The sequence below is a fragment of the Monodon monoceros genome, unplaced genomic scaffold (genome assembly GCF_005190385.1).
Source record: "Monodon monoceros isolate NGI ecotype Baffin Bay Population unplaced genomic scaffold, NGI_Narwhal_1 Super_Scaffold_11, whole genome shotgun sequence".
Lineage (NCBI taxonomy): Eukaryota > Metazoa > Chordata > Mammalia > Artiodactyla > Monodontidae > Monodon > Monodon monoceros.
In genome coordinates this window covers 77890031-77905391 of record NW_021703767.1, presented here as the reverse complement: position 1 = coordinate 77905391, position 15361 = coordinate 77890031, and the positions used below count along the sequence as shown (strand labels likewise).

At 36.3% G+C, this 15361-nt stretch overlaps 1 protein-coding gene across 4 annotated transcripts in view; it reads left to right on the top strand.

Annotated features, from left to right (window-relative positions):
• The window catches only part of TP63 (tumor protein p63), a 219781-nt gene that overhangs the window by 75849 nt on the left and 128571 nt on the right, over positions 1-15361 (top strand). For all 4 annotated transcript variants that reach the window (XM_029214931.1, XM_029214934.1, XM_029214932.1 and 1 more), the window contains exons 2-3: positions 5042-5170; positions 5935-6067. In XM_029214931.1, coding sequence (XP_029070764.1) covers positions 5042-5170; positions 5935-6067 — 262 coding nt within the window. The remainder of the gene's footprint in view (positions 1-5041; positions 5171-5934; positions 6068-15361) is intronic.

Here is a 15361-nt window from a genome sequence, read left to right as displayed (position 1 = left end):
CTTCCTTCCTTCCTTCCTTCCTTCCTTCCTTCCTTCCTTCCTTCCTCTTTCTTTTCCAGGAAAAACAAGCTGAAAAGAAAAAAAAAAAGACTTAAGGCTTGCTGTCTTTGGGTGTGACTTTTTTTTAACATCTTTATTGGAGCATAATTGCTTTACAATGGTGTGTTAGTTTCTGCTTTATAACAAAGTGAATCAGCTATACATATACATATATCCCCATATCTCCTCCCTCTTGCGTCTCCCTCCCACCCTCCCTATCCCACCCCTCTAGGTGGTCACAAAGCACCTAGCTGATCTCCCTGTGCTATGCGGCTGGTTTAATGAAACCACTTGAACAGTGATTGGTCTATGAGTGAATTGATACTGAGATTCACCCAAAGGCAAAATGTTGGAAGATAGGTAGGACTTCACCTCATTCTTCCTGCCCTATGACACCAACGGATCACTTTCCTTCCTTTCTCTCAAAAATGATTTACATATTTATTCAGAAATGGAAGTCAATAATGGGTTTGCAAAGAAGAGACCTTGAAGATCCTCAAGCCTAGACCACTGATTTGTTTTTTTTAACAGAACCCTTTCTTCAAATGAAATCTTGCTCAGAGCCCTAATACACCTAAGACAGGCAAAAGACAAACTTCATGGTGTTAAGGAGAGAGGAGATCTACCAGTATGGCCATTTCTTTACATCTGGTGAATACGCTGAGGCACCTAGGGTTTCATGAAACACAATTTGATAACAACCAACCTATTCCACAGCGCACCCCCATCTTTTGTTATAAAGCCCTCTTGATGCCTGAGGCCCTGGGGGAGGAAGTTGCCCAGTTTAATGTAGCAAGCCTGAGACAAAGGTGATCTAGGAGAAACTGAGAGGTGATGGGGGCATTGTTTTGGTCCAAGGACACAGATACAGGATGAAAGGTTTGAACTGGATTGAAATGAGGGATAATTCTGGTTTAATGTAATTACTTCTGTGTGACACTTTTGCAACTTTAGCAGACTTTTCAAATACACTATTTAATTAGCTCAATTCAGTAAGTATTGCCTGGATACAAATTATATAGTATTTGACCTAATGGAACCAATGTATTGATTGTGTAAATGTGAAAATGTATAATACATTTTCTTTAAGTAAACCTTTCAAGTAAGGCTTTCAACCACCCTGTGAAGGAAGCATAGTTGAAAAAAGTAAGGTACAAAAACGTTAAATAACTTGGGAATGGCCTCATAGAATGCCAACGGTAACCTGAGATTTGAATCCAAGTCTGTCTCACTCAAAAACCCATGTTCCTTCCACTCTAACCTCAAGGAACTATCAAACTGCAAGAAATGCAAAGATGGGAGATATAGGCTTAGCCCTGAATTACTTAAAACCCTCTATAGTAATTGTAACACAAGCAAAAAGCTAGCATTGACTAGATCCAACCAAGAGGCCAAGAAAATTTAAAGAAAAAAGATTATATTTCAAATAAGCAACCAGGAAATACGTTGTGAGCAGGAGAGCACTGAGGATTGGGTAGGCATTTGAAAGGCAGTGGAGTAGAGATGATGATCCTTATGTCACATTCAAGGAAACTGAAGCTCACAGAGCTGAGGGACATTTCCAAGGTGTTGGAGCTGGTTAATGGTGACATCGGAGATACAAGGAAGGTCTTTTAGAAGTCAAAGAGAAACTAGAGGGAAAATATGAAACAAAGAAATAGCAGAGTAAGCACAAAAAGAAACCAGAACTTCCATGTAGAAATAGTGAAAGAAGTAGAAACACTAAGTGACTATGGAGCCAACAGTATTTTTCTCTCTTTTGCTTTAGAGGAAAGTGACAGTGTCTACTTCCATCTAAGATCCTTCTTTCTTTTTGAATCAGCCCCATACTGCCTGTTACTTAAGATCTAGGTTATGTTAACTGTCGATCTCTTAGAAACTACACCTATGTTTCTGCCAACTTTAAGAAAAAATTCTCCTTTTTTGTATTGAATGTCACATACTGAACATCACTGTTACTGAGAATCTACTTCATGTTGCTGAGTTCACCTTCTAGTGCTCACCTGGCTGTCAGGCTACCAGTCATAGTGTTAAGGTCTTTGGATATTAGGGACATGCTTATGGGTCCATGTACATGACAATCCATATGACAGTTTGTTTACTTTTTGGAGTTTGAATAATTCATATATTTGTTCACCTCCGTTTTTGTCACTGGTTAGGAATTGCTTTTACTTTTATTCTCCCCACTTCTTTCTCCTATTTTATTTGAAGAAAAATTTTAATGTAAATCAAACATATTCAAAAGTACCATCTATGGGAGAAATCTTCTTAACTGTCAGTCAGTATTAGATCTATTAAATTTTATTTCCTTTCTACTCACTAGTTGGGAGTGTATAAACCAAGTCTGGGTTCCAACTCCAAAAAAAGAAACAAAGAAAATTAATTTACCCTTTCAATTTAAAGATATTGGATTTTCAGATGCTTTTCTAATTATAGACAGATTTTCTAGATGTGCCCATCAGGGACATCATAAACTCTGATAGCCCACTCTTGTTTCCAATTCTACAAGGCAAACTTTCTCATTCCTCATTGCACCTGCTCTGCAAAGGTCATTGTATTCACTCTCATGGATTTATTTTCACCCTATGATGAAGATTTCTGTTTCTAAACTTCTAGCCCATTTCTCTCCCCAGAGTTTAAAGTTTATTCAACTGTCTGCTTCACTTTTTGTATATCCCATTGGTCCTTCAAACTTAACATGCTAAGATGGATCTCATCATCACTCCTTTCTTTCCAAGCTGGATCTTCCAACTGTGTTTACTGATTTAGTTAGTGGAATCATCAACCACTCAGTCCAAGAAAGCTGGAAACTTGAAGTCATCCTTGACTCTACTCTTCCTTCTTCTTCTGTCAGTAACATAAACAATATCTGACAACCTTTTCACTAATAATTAAAATTTTCTCCATCTTTTCCATCCCCACTTCTATCATCCTATTGTCTTACCTGGACTTGTGCAACAACCTCCTAAATAACTTTGCCCATAAACCAATAAGCTATAAATCCTTCCTCTATACAACTTCTGGATTTATCAATGTAAGACATATCCTATTTCAATCTAATGCTTCGAATCCTTTAATACTGTAAGGATGGATACACTAACCTACATAAGTGATAAAAAATTATATACAAATAAATACACACATAGACACACACGTAGTAAAGTACAATAAAACTGGGAATTTCTGAAAAAGATCAGTAGATTATATCAATGTTAATATTCTGATTCTGATATTATATAATAGTTTTGCAAGCTATTATATGATAGTTTTGCAAGATGTTACTTCCCATCGGGGAAAACTGGATAACTGGGACATGGATAATCTCTATATTTTTTATTACAACTGCATGTGAATCTACAATTATTTCAAAATAGAAAGTTCATTTAAAATATCTTACAAAAAATTCTTCAGTACTCACTAGGCGTATTGAAATATTTAAACTTTTTAAAAAACATATCACATAAATTTCTACTTCCCTCTCCAGCTTTATCTCCTGGCATTCTCTGCCCCAAATTTTTACACTGTGCTAACAGTGCCATAGACTGATTACTCTGCACCATTAGTCCTTATCTGGCCTGACTGATTTCTTCTCATTATTTAGGGCTCTTTCCTTGATCCATCAGATGAGATGATATATTTCATCATTGTGCTTTTATAATATTATGCACACTTTTAATACATTTATTAGAGATTTGTTTTCCTGCTTTACCTTCTCTACCAGGACCTTCTAGAAGGTGACGTAGTCTTATTCACTTTTTATCTCCAGTGCCCATTATCTTCTTGGCAATTAATAGATGTTCTCTATATATCTGACTTTAGTAAATGAATGTGCATCTCCATATAGCTTAAAAATCATCGACAATAAATCCAATGCTATTATCTTCTATTATGTAACTAGACCAGATCATTCATTTGCAAATTTAAGGTGATTGACTATCCTATTACACTGTTTATTTAACTCTCTCTAATAATAACAGTAATGATTAAGAGCTTAGCTAATTTCATCCTGGAGTAAAATTAGCCTACTGATAATCACAATGAATCACATACTAAGATGAGATATGCACATAAAATGCAGATTTGGACAAGGCATCTCCTGAGAAAGCTCGTGTTTTCTTTCACATGTATAGGGAGCAAGGTTAATTTTTTATTTTAAGTAAAGGCAAACTTGAGGACCCTACAACAAAATGAAACAAACAGAAATACCTTTCATTTGCAATCTATTCAGATGTTCGCTTATCCCTTGGTCTGACGTGGAATTCTATACTCTGGTCAAAAACCACCCACACACACATTAAGATAGGTAACAGGTGATTAAAAAAAAAACTGGATCTAGAGGTTTGAGTTTATTGTCCCTGGGCCTGATGCTAAGATGGTAGTTATGAGGGGGGTGATTATGCTGAGGGTGAAATTTTTTTTTTATCTTGTTTTTTTGTTATTATTCACACTTTAACATTAATATTGTTAATAGTGATAACAACACCATTATCTACACAACCCTTTTTACAGTTTACAAACTAAGTTTATATACATTATATCTCTTCTGTATCTGAGGGTGAAATTTAAGTTTTCTGAACTCATTTTCATTTTCTGATTTTACTTTTTACCTGCTGGAGGCTGAATGGGCAGATAATCAGTTGAGACATTTATGAAACGGATTTAATAATAGGTCAGACTCGCTGTCAGACTTAATGAGGGAACGTTTATTTTCTTTTTGAAATAGGCAGAACGTAGATGGATAGTGGAGGTGCAGAGTGTAGCAACATTATTATTTAAGAATGAAGAGCTTTGATAGAAGACTTGATTGCCTGATTTTATGGCAAAATGGGATCCTTGCCACTGCCTAAAGAAACACCGGTTGTGTAACTTGTAAAATTTGCTGTGTATCCCTGCATGATTTTGAAGATTCACTTGATTTTTTTGATTGACTATACTTTAATTTTAATATCCAGTATCCTAAGTACAGAAACTATAATCCTAGTTTCATTTTTGTCCTTTTAAGGTTCGTAGAAACCCCAGCCCATTTCTCTTGGAAAGAAAGTTATTACCGATCCACTATGTCCCAGAGCACACAGACAAGTGAATTCCTCAGTCCAGAGGTTTTCCAGCACATCTGGGATTTTCTGGAACAGTAAGTATCAGATAAGCAAAAAACTGTTGAACTATTATAAACAGGTAACTGTGGATGGTCGAAGTATTGCTTACTAGGGCATGTTTCTAGAATCAATAAAAATCAGTTAATGTTGTTGGGAAAAAAAATATTCCCTGCAATAGTATCTCTGTGTTCAAAATTCAGTGGAGATTTATTCAGTTTCCAGCACCAAAAGATCATTATTGTTCTAAGGTGGTATAATTTTGGAGGATCAGAAGCCTCTCCTACCTAACCCAAAATAACTTCCCCAATGACTCTCTGATACTGAAATTTGTTCCTTTGGCTTAAAGACTCTCATTTACTGTTACGTTGCAAATACCCCCTGAGAAAGTAAAACACTAAATTTTGTTGGTCTGTATGCCTTGCTAGGAAAAGATCTCCTTCTCAAGATCAGGTTTGGAGATGTGAGTAAATTAAGGGAAAGATGAAACAATATCAGAGCATTGGGGACCCAAAAGGTTAGGGTGTATCCCTGATACTTTCCTTCTATTCTGTGTTCCACCTAGCAGTTCTTTGATGAGGGCAAGGATCATGACTCCCATTTTACAAATAGGGCTTAGATTTGGAATGCCAGAGATTTCACATCTGGTAATTGGTTGAGCCAGGATTCAATCCTGGGGTTTTTGACTCCAGTCAACAAGCCTTGCCAACTTTAAAGCAAATAGAACTCATTGTTACCAACTGAATGAGTGTGTTTTAGTCCCTTTCCACACTTAACACACCTTTGTTTTCCTTTATGGTAGGCCCATCTGTTCAGTTCAGCCCATTGACTTGAACTTTGTGGATGAACCATCAGAAAATGGTGCAACAAACAAGATCGAGATTAGCATGGACTGTATTCGCATGCAGGACTCAGACCTCAGTGACCCCATGTGGGTGAGTGGCATGGGCTTCCCCTTTAAATCTGTGGGCCATGCGATCCACATCTCTGTTATACCTGTCTCTTTCATGGCACATGAAAAGGCAGGTGGCTCTGAATGGGCAAGGCCATTGGAAAGCTAGTCAACGTGGTTAGCAGAAAAATAATTAGGATCTGTGGGATCTGGGTCTGCTTCAACTTTTCATGATACATACGTTTCCACTGGTATGGGGAAGGGGGTTGGAGATAATTCCTTGCATTCTTTTTTTTTTTTAATGTCGGTTCATTGGTTTGTTTATTTATTTATTTTTGGCTGTGTTGGGTCTTTGTTTCTGTGCGAGGGCTTTCTCCAGTTGTGGCAAGCGGGGACCACTCTTCATCGCGGTGCACGGGCGTCTCACTATCGTGGCCTCTCTTGTTGCGGAGCACAGGCTCCAGACGTGCAGGCTCAGTAGTTGTGGCTCACGGGCCTAGCTGCTCCGCGGCATGTGGGATCTTCCCAGACCGGGGCTCGGACCCGTGTGCCCTGCATCGGCAGGCAGATTCTCAACCACTGCGCCACCAGGGAAGCCCTCCTTGCATTCTTTATCTAAATTGCTCCTCATGTCTATCCCAACTTAGAGCAGATGGTGCCAGCCCAATGTTTTACAGTGGGTGGAGACAGTCAGAACCAAAGCCAAGATCTGAATTGTATACAAAGTACTTTCCACTATGGCAAACTGGCTGTCTCATAGAATTATCCTTTTTTAATGACGGGGGATGAGGTAAATTGTACGCAAACACACGGATTCAAGTAATGGAGTAAGAGGAAAGAAGCTAACTAATATATAAAATAGGCTCCTTTTTGGCTTTACCACTGAGTCCCTCATGACCTTAGACCTCAGTTTTTCCTCTATAAAGTGGCAAAATCTTACATGCATACACCCCCCAGGCAGCTAAGGAGTGTACGGGTTAAGGATAGTAAAACATTTTTCTGAGGCGTTTAGATGAAATTTCTTGTATTTGTGCAGTCCATCATGCTAACCGGTGGGTTTTCTTTTCTTTTTTTTAATCATTCATTCACCACACAAGCCCTCCTGCGTTTTCTATAAAAAAAACAAAAATTTGTAGAAAAATGGAAACGAAAGGAGCTAGAAAGAGGGTGGAGTGTCATAGAGTGTCTGCTGATGTGATTAAAAAGAGCACTTTATAAAGTGCCATGACTTTCTTTTGTGGGGGGAGGGGGTGGTCACCAAATTGCTTTATTTGAAAGATGGTACAGATGAAAGATGTTTTGGTGTGCCTTGCCTCTCTGGTCTGATGTAAGATTTTCCTGGAATTCTCACTATATACTCTTTAATATAGATTGTACTTTTTAATACTGGGAGAAGGGGAAGTGGGGGAAGAGGACAGGAAACAACCAAAGATAGAAATTGTAACTTTTCAAATACACTGATATTTTGTCACCAAATTGATAAGTGAAAAATACATTTCTTCATTGGCCCCTTCCATCTTAATATGGATACGAGTCTCAATTATCCTTGAGCTAGAAGAAGGAAACTGACAGATAAATCCAAGGGGCAGGTAATGCAAGGCCTTGGAATGTGTGATAATTAAATATAAATATTTATAAATATATAAATTCTGATTTGACAGTGACTTAGAAATTAAGATATCCCCAATTCATTTAATAATATCACCTCCTAAGCTAACAGGTTTTCCTAGGCTGGTGCTACCTATCTTTTTATATTCTCTCCAGGCAGGGATTTTCTGTTTCTCATAAAAGCAAACCAAGTTATTTAGTTTAAAATGCAGAATCAAGCCTTTTTATTTACAGTTCTTTTATTATTATCTTTTCACATACTGAAATATGTGATTTCTTAATGTTCCATGTTGTTTCTTCTTTGTTTTATTAGACCTTTTCTCCTTGAGAACATCTCATTCTTTTTCTCCTGTCTAGCCAATCCCTATCCATCCCTCAACACCAAGCTTGCCTTACCTTCTCTAGAAAAAGATTCCATATTACTGTTCTCTACCAGTCTAAATTAGAGACTGTTCCTCTGAAGAAAGCTAGGTATATTTTTAATCATATTACTTATGACACAATATTATAGTTGTTTCTTTCTCTATCTCTAAAGGGGACAGGAACCATATTTTGTCATGCCCAGTATTTGTTACCATGTTTGGCCCATAGTAGGACCTCAGGAATTTTTTTAAATTAATTAATTAATTTATTTATTTATTTTGGCTGCACTGGGTCTTCGTTGCAGCTTACGGGCTCTTTGTTGTGGCTCACAGGCTTTTCTAGTTGTGGCGCACGGGCTCTAGAACACGCGGGCTCAGTAGTTGCAGCGCGCGGGCTTAGTTGTGGTATGTGGGATCTTAGTTCCCTGACCAGGGATTGAACCCGAACCCCCTGTATTGGGAGCACAAAGTCTTAACCACTGGACCACCAAGGAAGTCCAGGAATTTGAAGTCATAAGAAATGAGACTTGGGAGTTATCTAAAAAGTCAAAATGTTCTCTTTAAAACAGTCCTATTCAAAAGAATTTTTTTTCAACAGTGGAAATGTCCTATATTCTTATTGTTCAACAGAGTAGCCACTAGCCACATGGCTCCTTTGGACATCTGAAATGTGACTGGTGCAAATGAGGGACTTAACTATAACTTTAGTTAATTTAAATTTACATTGTTTCATGTGGCTAGTTGGTAGTTTATTGGGTAGCACAGCTCTAGAATATCACCAATCAGGGGACCATTCTCTGCTTCAACATTCACAGCAGCAAAACTTCCTGTCCTGTCCTCCTCCTGTATTCCTTCCCTTTTGATTCTAGTGCGTCAGTATAAAAAGTGTTATGCTTTTTCTTTATCTCCATTGTTTCCCCAGTTCTGCTTGAAAGTACCCTGATTTGCCATTTGAGTTCTAAAACTTCAGTCATTTAAAGTTCATTTTGGTGCTTTTACAAAATAGCTAAAGGAATCTTTGGAGAAAACCTAGTGGAGTATCTGAGAAAGTGTCAGCTAAGTTATACAATGATCTTAGAAGAGGGTAAGAATGAAGGAGAGAAAGCCAAGAAAATTCATAGATATAATTGCTCTTGTGATAAGTATCTTGTTTAGCTAAGAATGCACTGCCTTGTGGTTTTTTAGGTTATTATTATTTAAGAAATATTTAAGACGATTATTCATAGGTATTCAAAATTTTTCCTGAGCATCAGCTATGAATATATACACGCGATGTTGATTCTTTTGGAATTGATTTTTACTTATGCTCATAAGAGCAGTGGCCTGATTGAAACTGAGAGTATTCAATTTGAAATTGATCTAAATTTTCCTCTTGGATGTCTGAATTACAAATTGTCGAAGCCACGGCTTTCTTAGGCTTCATTACTGGATGATGATTAACACGTCTGATATTTTATTTAATCTTTCCCGGAACTTTGTGAGATAGCAATTATTATCCTTGGTTTATAAATTAATAAATAAAAAAGGGGGTTAAAAACTTTTCTAGGATGACATGTGTAGTCAGCAGCAGTGTCAGTATTTTGTCCACCTCACTGGGCACAATCTTTTCTCTTCTCAATCTTTCTCTAAGGTATTGTATTTGAGAGGAACTTGACCTCTATTTCTTCTTGAGTACCTCTTTTTCTATGAAATTGAGGTTTATCTGTGTGGGTAAACCTCCACGCCTCCGTCATGAGATAGTCATGCCTTAGAGAGTCACCGCACCTTTCCCTCCTCTGGAGAGACACGGGACATCACTGCTAACTAGGAAAGATGGAACAGAGTTCTACCATCACTTACTAGCAACTTGGAACTTGAAATTGTATGTCAGATTGAGGGTAACAAGAAATCAGGAAATAAGAGCAGGATAGAAATATTTGCAAGGAGCAAGGGATTGAAGTGATTCAGGAAAAGCTGGAAAACAAAATGAAATGGGGTTTTGCCAGTAGGGGAAACAAAATACGTCACTTGGGAACAACTGCATTGAAAGGAGTGTACAAGTGGAGTGAGACTGAACTTAAAAAATAAACTTGCCTGTCTGTGGCTGGTCTGTTTTCATCGCCATAGAACTGAGACATTGCTGTTAAAGTATAGTTCTATGTGAATCCTGGGTTTTCCCTTGTCTTAGGACCATTCCAACATTCTCATAGATGTCCATGTGAGGAGGTCACGTGGGTGAGACTAGATAACAGTGATAGTCCTAAGCAACAGGAATGGCAAAATAGTGGACTAGCTCAGGGTGTAATAACTGGTGTTCTGGTTTGGAAAATAAGAACTAGGAACCTCTGAGATTCCTGGTCCTTCTAAACTGAGAGCTGCTGCAACTGGTATGAGGCTCTTTTCTTCCATTACTTGGTAGCATATTTTCACTTTTCTGTGTATAGGTTAATAGCTAAATAGTTCCAAATCTCTGCACATAAATTACCTTCCTCTTGCATATAATAAAAAAAAATTGGGATCCCTGCCAAGCATTCTTTCACTATGCAAGAAATATGAATCTGTGGACTTGAAATGACTTGTCAGATTATTAAGGACAAAAATCTTAAAATTGAGAAAGTCATCCCATTTTTATTGATTTTTGAAACAACCTTCACCTTAAGAACTAGTCATGAAGTGGAGTCCTAATGTTTTGCTCTGATTATGAACAAAGGGAATATGAATTGCAAGGAATGTGTGTGCCTCCATCATTAGGATGATTTTAGTGCCACTGAAGAATAAACTACATTGGATTAGCAAATGGAGGTGAACAAGATTTCTCAAAAAATGTTATAATTTAGGCTATGTTTCCAAGATCCTTACTGTTTCTTGATTCTGTTGTCTAATGTATTACTTTGTATCTCAGCTTTGCCTTATTTAGAAGCTGTCTAAGCATGCCTGTCATGTCCTTAAGAGGCGGACGATGATATTAACACTTAAATGTTTTCCTGGAATGATGGATGGAAACTATATAACACTTACTTTTGTACTTTTGTATTTCTTTATTCTTTGTACTTTGAAGGAAACCCTATTTAGTTGAATTGGGTTTTTCCCTAGGGATTTTCATGGTAATTATCTAAAACCATCCATTTTTGTAAATTATTATTGTAGCAACCAGTTATAAATGAAGGGTCTTCACCTGTACCTACCAAAAAAACAGTGTTTTTGTATTTGAAAAGACTTAGGTCACAGCATCTAGCATAATACCCTGTATCTTCTATGACCCAAGATTATATAAGATTTCAAGTAGACTGTATAAATGAGATCTAGCCACAGGCATTTCTTTAGAATTTACTTTCCTGTATGCTATGTTCTTTGTGATACAGATGAACAAATCATGGTCTCTAGCCTCGAGAAGACCATAATATAGCAGAAAGTCGACTGTGTATAAAATTACTTTTGAAAAGTACTCAAATGTATGTATTTTTCTAAGGCACATAAAAAAGAAATGGTTTATTGTGCCTGAGTAAAACTGGCAATATGTTACAGAGGAGGTGCTTTTCATTTAGGCTTTGAAATATGAGTCAAATTGATCAAAAAGAGGAAAGCAAAGAGTAGTTCAAGTTTAGGTAACCATTATGAAAGTAATTTATTTAAAAAACTATAATGTGACGCTCACAAGTTTTAAAAGATAAGACTGAAAATTTTGGGTAAGGGGAAATGTATATAGAAAAGAAAGACAGAATATAAATTTTAAAAATTATAACACATGACAAAGGTTTAATTGCCCAAATAAACTAAACACTTAAAAACTGGGAATTCCCTGGCAATCCAGTGGTTAGGACTCCATGTTTCCACTGCAGGGGGCATGGGTTCAATCCCTCATCAGGGAACTAAGATCCTGCAAGCTGCTCAGCCCAACCAAAAAAAATAAAATAATAAGAGAAAGATGAATCTCCACCTTTGGCAAAGAGTATAAGTAATTCACAGATGTTTAACGTATATAAAATGTTCAACTTCTCTAATAATAAAAAAATTGTGAATTGAAACAATAAGATTATTTATCATCTATTTGATCAGCAAAGAGTTAAATTATTGATAATATCCAGTACTGGTGAGAGTGTTGGGAAACAGTCAACCTTTTTACTTCTGGTAGGAGTATAAATTGGTATATTTGGTGGGCAGTTTGCCCATTCTCATTTATTTAATGTTAAATGTACTTACCCTTTGGTCTATAAGTGCCCTTCTTAGAAGTCTTTTCCACAAAACCAAAATATATAAATAAGTATATGTACGAACACACACACACAAACATATACAGAAATGAAGGCTTCATTGCAGCATTGTTTATAATATCCAAAATGATATGACCAAATAGAATTCTATAGACTTTAAAGTTTTGGGCGACTTCTCTGGTGGTCCAATGGTTAAGACTCCACACTTCCACTGCTGGGGTCTTGAGTTCAATCCCTGGTCAGAGAACTAATATCCCACATGCTGTGCAGCATGGTCAAAAAAGTTTCTGGACTGTGATAGAGAGGAAACTACAGTTTAAAGCAAATGAAGGTTAAGCCCACCATTGAGAGATGGTGTTAGTAATTATGATGTGTAGTCTTTTTCATCTCGGCAATGCTATTGTTCATGAACCTCAGTGTGATTTCTGTATTTGTGCTTTATGTGAGGCATCCTTTATATTCTGATAAAGATTATGTAGAATTGATATTATTTCTTGTTAAATGTTTGGTCGACTTTGGCTAGTGAAACCATATGGGCCTGAATATTTCTTTCTGGGGAGTTCTTTAATTATAAATTTAGTGTCTTTAATAGTTACAGGACTATTGAGATGATCTATTCAATCTTGGGTAAGTTTTCATAAATTGTGGGTTTTGGGGAACTGGTTAAATTTATCAAAGTTTTTGAATTTATGTATGTCGAATTGTTTGGTGTAGTCCCTTATTACCCTTTTAATGTCTGTGGGATCTGTAATATCCTCCTGTTTCATTTCTAATATTGGTAACTTGTGTCCTCTGTTTCTCTGTCGGTCTTGCTAGAGATTTATCAGTTGCATCGATCTTTCAAAGAACCAGTTCAGCTTTTGAATTTTACAGTTATTTTGTATTGCCTTTCTGGTTTTATCTTCATTATTTCCGGTCTTATTTTATTTCCTTTCTTCTGCTTCTTTGGGTTTATTTTGCTCTTCTTTTTTAAGTTGTTTCAATTGAGTGTTTATATTACTGAGTTGAGATCTTTCTTCTCTTCTAATGTTAGTATTTACATTTATAAAATTTCCATTAAACACTGCTTCAGCTGCATCCCATAAATTTTGATATGTTGCATTTTCACTTTTGTTCACTTTAAAATATTTTCTAATTTCCCTTAAGACTTTTTCTTTGACCTCTGTGTATTTCCAAGCATGTTGCTTAGTATCCAAGTGCTTAGATATTTTGTTATCTCTCCATTACTGACTTCTACTTTAATTTCATTATGATTAGAAAACATAATTTCAAATTTTTTAAATTTGTTATGCTTTGTTTCATGAGACAAAATATCGTTTATTTTGGTGAATGTTCCATGGGCACTTGAGAAGGCTGTGTATTCTCTTTTCTCTGGGTGCAATGTTCTATAAATGTCGATTATATCCAGTTGGTTTATGATGGTATGCAGTTCTTCTATATTCTTGCTTATTTTCTGTCTACTAATTCTATTGATTACTAGCACTCAATTACTTCTCTCTATGGAGAGAAGAGTGTTGAAGTCTTCAACTCTACTTATGGATTTGTCTCTCCTTTCAAATCTGTCAGTTATTGCTTCATGTTTTTGAAAGTTTTGTTTTTAGGTGCATCATATTTAAGTTTGGTACATCTTCTTTCTATCATTGTATAATATTTGTCTTTATTCTTGGTAGTGTGCTTTGCTCTGAAGTCTACTTTGTATTTATTTATATTAATATAGCCATTTTAACTTTCTTTTGATTAATGTTTGCGTGGTAAATTTTTTTCTCTATCCTTTTACTTTTAACCTGTATTTATCATTATATTTGAGCTGAGTTTCTTCTAAACAGTAAATAGTTGTATCATTTTTTATCCATTCTGACAATCTCTTTCAATTGGTTTATTTACATCATCTACATTTAATGTAATTATTGATATGGAGTTTTTTGACCTAACATTTATTTTTTAGCTTATTTTGTCCTTTGTTCTTCTGTTTCCCTTTTTTTTGCTGCCATTTAGATTATTTGACCTATTTTTAGCATTTGATTTTAATTGTTCTATTTTGGTTCTGGCTATATCTCTTTAAACAGTTTTTAGTGATTGCTCTAGAGACTGAAATATTCATAATTTTTCACAGTCTATTGAGAATTAATACTTTACCACTTCAAACGGAATGCAGAAAACTTACCACAATATTGATATTATAACCCTTCCCATGATGTTGTAGTTGTCATATATATTTCATCTATGTACATTGAATGCTACCTCAGACAGTGGTAAAATTTTTACTTTCAACTGTCAAAAGCATTTTAAAGAACTCAAGAGAATAGTCTGTTTTATTGAACATGATATTTATCATTGATATTGTTCTTCCTTTGTAACAGAGTTACAGTTCTGACTGGATATTATCAGAAAAAAATAGGGAATTCCAAGTATCCTTTTGTTCATCAGAATGAATTTTTTTCAAAGGAAAAGAGATGCTTGTATTTTCTAAGCAGGACCATAAACCACGTCAAAGCTTTAATTTGCTGAATTTTTATTGATCAAAAGGTTATAAACATTCCCTCCATGCCTCTCTCATTCTTTCCTCTCTCCCTGTCTCTACACACACACATGCACATGCACACACGTGCACGCACACACATGCATGCACACACAGGCACACGTGCACACACACGTGCACACATGCACACACATTGACTCACATATAACTCAATTTGAACATCTATAGATATTTTCTAACATTATAGAATTATGTATACATATGGCACATACTCTGTGAAAAAAGTGTTTTTAAGTAAGTCACTCCAGTCAAGTTGCGAGGGACTGGGTAACAGCATTGCTACCTGAGTCACGCAAACATTCTAAATCTTCCTTCCTGCATGTCTTCTCTTGGCTCAAAAAGTGGAAAGGCTATTTCATACAAGTAGCAATAATTTTCTATGTGTCTTGGTCTCTTAGGCACCAGAAACGCACGATGCTACCCAACTCTAAGTCCGACACTAATATGAAGAGCTCACATCAAGCTCTCCATTTTCCTTCTATTCACTTCCTACTTTGATCTCCTTTAGGCTTCCAGAGCCACCCTCACCACCCCTACTGTCCTCCTTTTTTTACTTCTATACAGTCCCTTGCTCCTTTCCAAGTGTCTTGCTCCTTCCCATCTCCACCTCCCCCTTTTCTGGTCTTCCAGAAAACCAC